Raw genomic sequence first — 5355 nt, forward strand, 5'->3', positions numbered from 1 at the left:
AGAAGACAGACAGACAGACAGACAGACAGACAGACACACACACACACACACACACACACACACAGGCAGACGGACACGCAGACAGACACGCAGACAGACAGACAGACACGCAGGCAGACAAACAGACACACACTCACACTCACACACCTGTATTCTGTTGTCGTACATGTCGAGAAATATTAAATTCTCGAGGTGGTCCAGGTTCTGATATGGTGTCGTGGACAGTTGTGGTGATGGGGCGTGTTGGAAATGCAGCACAAGCGGACGATGGCACGACGACACGATGAGATGGTGACATGTTGTGGTGACATGTGTGGTGATGTGTTGTGGTGACATGTTGTTGTGGTGATGACTTGTGGTGATATGAAGAACGCAGAGAAGCAATCGAGTACGACAATGTCAGCAGTGAGGTGCGTGGTGATTTCATCGGGTGAACAACAGAGCGCATGCCAACACATCACATCACGTGTGAATGTGTACACGAGCACGCGCACGTAGCGATGGTGCACGTGAACGTACGGCGATGGCGGTGATGGAATTGTGTTGGAGGTTGAGGAGACGAAGGCTCGGCTCGTTGCGGATGTAGGGGCAGCGCTGCGGATCAGCAAGGGAGCGGGCGGGTGACGATGACCGCATCACAGCAGCAGGGGTGAATGGTGAGCGGGGAGAACAAAGACACAAAGTGCAACGGCAAGCTTTGGTGTGCATGTACATTTTCACGAGTGTTCATGATGCCACGCGTACACACACACAAACGTACACATAGCCACACAGACACACATAGACACACAGACACAGACACAGACACACATAGATACACATACACGCACGCACACACACATACACACACACACATACACGTACACATACACGCACGTACACACACACTCACACGTACACGTACACACACACACACACACACACACACACACACACACACACACACACACACACACACACACACGCACGCACGCACACACACAACCCCCCTCGCCCAGCTGCTCTACTCACGTCGAGAGATCTGTTGTCCAGGTTGATTCTGTCTGGGTCGGCCAGCCGCTCCTCGTCCGTGCGTGTGTACATGAGATGCATTTCCGGCGCACGAAAGCGATCCTGCTGGTTGTGATTGCGGCCGCGTGCACCCGTGGATGGTGCAGATTGGGACGTGTGAGGCAGCGAACAAGCGGAGCACATTGGCGAATCAACGATGCGCAGATGTACACAGACTTGTGCGCATGCACATCAGCGAGCGCTTGCACAAAAGCAAACGCACACACACAGACAGACAGACAGGCAGACACACACACAGACACACACACACAGACACAAACACACCAACGCACTCGGCTCCTGGCGGACGGAATGCGGCGCTCAGACTTTGGGCGAATCGTCGGCTCATATGAGGTTGCAGTGGAACTGTCGCTCATGAAGGACAACGCAGCGCCAACGTCGATGGTGCCTCGCTGGCGATGGAATACAGGCAGATCGCATGAGCAAAAGACAAAACGGCGAGCATTCAGTGGAAGCGAAACAAGACGAGGGACTGACGGTAGCGTCAGTGCACTGGCAGCTGTACAAACAGCGACGTGCAGTGCGATGCCTGATCTGCCCCCAACTCCACTACCTCCTTTTTGATCTTCGCCCAACACCCCAAGACGGCACTCACCACTTGGGAAGGGATGGACGACTGTTGGTGATGCTGTTGCTGCAGTTGTTGAGGTTGAGGCTGCGGCCGACCTCCTGTGGCATATTGCTACAAGAAGATCCCGGGCAGGAAGTGAGTGAGCATCACAGATATGCCGTTGTTGGATGCACATCTCGCTCCAAACACACACACACACACACACACAACAAAACGACAATCACAGGTTCTCGTGACATACATTGAGTAGGTCACGCTGTCGCTCTGAGGGCGATGGTGGTGTGCAGTCAATCGCCAGATCGTTGAAGTTCTGCGACGACATGCGTGTGCGTGTGCGTGTGCGTGCGTGAGTTGCAGTGCGTGAGTTGCAGTGCAAGAATACACCCTTCAACAAGGAGAGAAAGAACACGAGCAGACGCAAGATGCAGGTACTTTCATACACACTACTCATTTACACCCACATACGCACACAGGGACCGGCGGAGTCGGGCGCCAAAGCACCACACACCAGCCAGCAGCCGAGCTCACCGATCTAGCACTCTGCACACGGCGACTGCTGCCACTCATCCCTGTCTGTTGCTTGCTTGTTGTTGTTGGGGGGCGATGCAAGTTGTGAAGATTAGCCATTGCACCACCAAAATTTCGGCGTTCAAGCACCCAAGATGACAACAACAGCCATGATGTGCGTTGTCGTGCTTTGGCTTGCTTTTCTTGCTTGTCGTCAGCTTGGCCTATCTTCTCACGTGCACTGCGTGTGTGTATGGATGTGTGCGTGCGTGCGTGTGTGCGTGCATATATGCGTGTTGGGGGGGGGTTGACGTTGTTGCATGCACAGGGAGGCAATCTACGAGGAACTGGTGGTGCTGAAGGAGAAGAAGCGCAATGCCATGCGCGAGATATTACGGCGCTCAGCTGAAGTTACCCGAGCCAAGTCAGTCTACGTTGGTTGTGTGCGTGTGTGGTGTGGTGTGGCGAGTGCGTGCACGTGCTTATGTAGCCAACCACTGACAGCATGAAGACCCGAAACAAAGCGTTTCAGCACAGAAGAAGCGCAAAGTTCCAAGCGTGCGCACGCGGGAAACTGCACTGCCTCCGGTCTTGCACGGCCAGCGACATGCTGGTTTTTGGCGCGCTTTTCTCACCCACTTGATGTGTAGCATATCGCGGTTCCGCTGACGCACCATTGTGATCGCCTTTGTGATTGCTTCTTGTCTTTTTACGCCTTCACCTCACAGGAGTGAACGCATTGAAGGGCTTCTTGCTTCGACAGGCCAGCAGATTGCAGAAGAGCAGGCCAAGGTCGCCGCGCTGCATGAGGTGCACTGCCAGTACCTTGCCCTGATTGGGGAGGGGGAATGAGTAAATTAGTTTGAGTGCACTTGTTGCGAAGCACACACACAACACACACACACACACACACACACACACACACACACACACACACGCACGCACACACACACGCACACACACACGCACACACACACGCACACACCCACCCACCCACACACACACACACACACACACACACACACACACACACACACACACACACACACACACACACACACACACACAAACTCTGTCACACACACACACATCGCGTCTTATTGTGCCCGACTTTTGCTGTGCTTCATGTTTCCATGTGATGGCAGGAGTTGCTGCCAAAGCGCGCCAAGTCCATGTTCCTGGATGGCGTGCAGGCGGAGGCAATGACATCTCTCGCTAGCAGCGTTCAAAAGGCAGAGGCGCGGCTCCAACGCGCCAAGGATGCGCTGAAGGTGAGTCGTTTTTGTGCGTGAGTCTGCGCAAGTCTGCGTGCGTGCGTGCGTGCGTGTGTGTGTGTGTGTGTTTGCTTGCTTCCGCCTGTTTGATTGAGCGTGAGTGATTGTGCACTTGCGCGGTTGTGTGTACGTTGGGTCATCAACAGCGACTTCAACCAACGTCCCTCCATGCATCCACGCGTTCACGGGCCACCCTGTCCCTATTCCTCTTCCCCTTCCCCGGTGCTGTTGCTGGCGTCTTGTGTTTTGTGTCATGCAAGTGGGTGGCTAATCCCCGCCACAACTCGGACGCCGGGCACCGACTTCTCTCCCGCTGCTACAAGATTGAGGCAGAGAACAAGGGTGCGTCTGTTTGTGTGTGCGTGCACGTACGTGCATGTGTGTGTGTGCATGTGCGTGCATGTGTGTGCATGTGCGTGCTTGTGAATTAATGCGTGTGCATCTTTCAGTGTGTATTGGAAACGCCCAGCTCACCTTCCACGCAAATTCGCACACGCATGCACATGCGCATGTACGTGTCTACCTCTTCCCTCGTGGCGCACAGAGCTGGCCGCTGCGTATGTGCGGCAGGGAGGCGAGCGGCTACAGCGCGAGGTTGTGATTTTGCACGATGAAATCGAAGCACAGCAGCAACAGCTTGCGTCATCATCATCACGTGAGCGACCGTGCTTTGAGAATGTGTGTGTGTGCGTGTATGTGTGTATGTGTGTTCGTGTGTGTGTGTGTGTGTGTGTGTGTGTGTGTGTGTGTGTGTGTGTGTGTGTGTGTGTGTGTGCGGTGTGTGTGTGTGTGTGTGTGTGTGTGTGGCGACCTTGCTTGCTGACAGTTGGGCTCAACTCATCATGGCCATCAACATCACCATCACACGACGGCCCCCCTCGCTCTCTTCAGTGAACACGCGCGCGCTGATGGCGATGGAACGCGATATTCACACACGCACAGAGGCGGCGATGAATTGGCGATCAAAGGCGGAGGCGCGGTCTGGTCACGGCCGTGGCGGTGGCGGTGATGGTGATGGTGGTGTAATGGGAGACGTCGGGCAGACTGAAGACAAAGCACAGGAACAACGACGTCAGCGTGAAGAAGGTGAGATGAAGGACCAACAACAACAAGAACAACAACAAGAACAGCAAGAACAACAACAACAACAACAACAACAACAACAACAACAACAACAACAACAACAACAACAACAACAACAACAACAACAACAACAACAACAACAACAACAACAACAACAACAACAACAACAACAGCAACAACAACAACAACACACAGATGATGATGATGATATCACCACCAGTGCCAGCACTTGCACCATTTCGACAGCAGCAGCAGTAACGCCTGCCGATAATGACGTGGTTGTCTTGGATGCCACTGAGACAATCATGGGGACAACAGCTGCTGCCACCACTTGCGCCCCCAACGATGATGGCAATGTTGATGACAATCATGACGATGATGGAGCCATCGTCATCGATTGACGACGACAACAGCCAGGCAGTGCCGACGAACCACAACGTGTCGTGTCACAACTTCAGTCGCCGGCCACACATCAACAGCGACGGCCGCCGCATGCTCTGTGTGCATGTCTCACACCGTTGCAGCCACGCAATGGTCGTTTGTCTCCAACGCCCCATCTCCTGCTACGAACAGAACAACCAGTCCTTGCTCCCATGCCGGACCCCCCCCCCCTTTCCGTTCAACATTCCACACCCTGCATGTGTGATGTGATTGGTTCGTTTTATTCGTGTTCAATCGTGCATGTGGGTCATCGCTTATACCGGCTGTCACGCGTGACTGCTTCGCGGTCGCTCTCAACACCACAACTTGAAACCACACACATGTGCAACGCAATCATCGTGAAAACGTAAGGCAGCAATATAATTAACAAGTCAAACGTCGCAAACGTGCTGCAAGCAAAAACAACCC

At 53.8% G+C, this 5355-nt stretch overlaps 3 protein-coding genes across 3 annotated transcripts in view; 2 read left to right on the forward strand and 1 right to left on the reverse strand.

The window, feature by feature from the left end:
* The window catches only part of PTSG_10334 (uncharacterized protein), a gene marked incomplete at its 3' end in the record, with an annotated part of 5551 nt that extends 3305 nt beyond the window's left edge, over positions 1-2246 (reverse strand). Inside the window, exons 1-7 of the mRNA XM_004988326.1 lie at positions 2171-2246; positions 1884-1952; positions 1667-1753; positions 1344-1463; positions 1012-1116; positions 520-594; positions 148-204 (exon numbers count right to left, since the gene is read on the reverse strand). Of these exons, the coding sequence (XP_004988383.1) occupies positions 148-204; positions 520-594; positions 1012-1116; positions 1344-1463; positions 1667-1753; positions 1884-1952; positions 2171-2209 (552 nt within the window). The 5' untranslated portion in view covers positions 2210-2246. The remainder of the gene's footprint in view (positions 1-147; positions 205-519; positions 595-1011; positions 1117-1343; positions 1464-1666; positions 1754-1883; positions 1953-2170) is intronic.
* Positions 2247-2319: 73 nt separating this feature from the next.
* On the forward strand, positions 2320-4377 carry PTSG_13024 (uncharacterized protein; the record flags this gene model as incomplete). Its single annotated transcript, XM_004988327.1, has 7 exons — positions 2320-2324; positions 2478-2573; positions 2878-2959; positions 3295-3420; positions 3684-3765; positions 3968-4101; positions 4366-4377. The coding sequence occupies 7 exons, from the start codon at positions 2320-2322 to the stop codon at positions 4375-4377; spliced, it is 537 nt and encodes a 178-aa protein (XP_004988384.1).
* A 265-nt stretch (positions 4378-4642) lies between these two features.
* PTSG_13025 (uncharacterized protein) lies at positions 4643-5322 on the forward strand. The gene has a single exon (XM_004988328.1). The coding sequence runs from the start codon at positions 4777-4779 to the stop codon at positions 5155-5157; it is 381 nt and encodes a 126-aa protein (XP_004988385.1). The 5' UTR covers positions 4643-4776; the 3' UTR covers positions 5158-5322.
* The last annotated feature ends 33 nt before the right edge of the window (positions 5323-5355 follow it).

Source organism: Salpingoeca rosetta (assembly GCF_000188695.1).
Source record: "Salpingoeca rosetta unplaced genomic scaffold supercont1.36, whole genome shotgun sequence".
Taxonomy (NCBI): domain Eukaryota; class Choanoflagellata; order Craspedida; family Salpingoecidae; genus Salpingoeca; species Salpingoeca rosetta.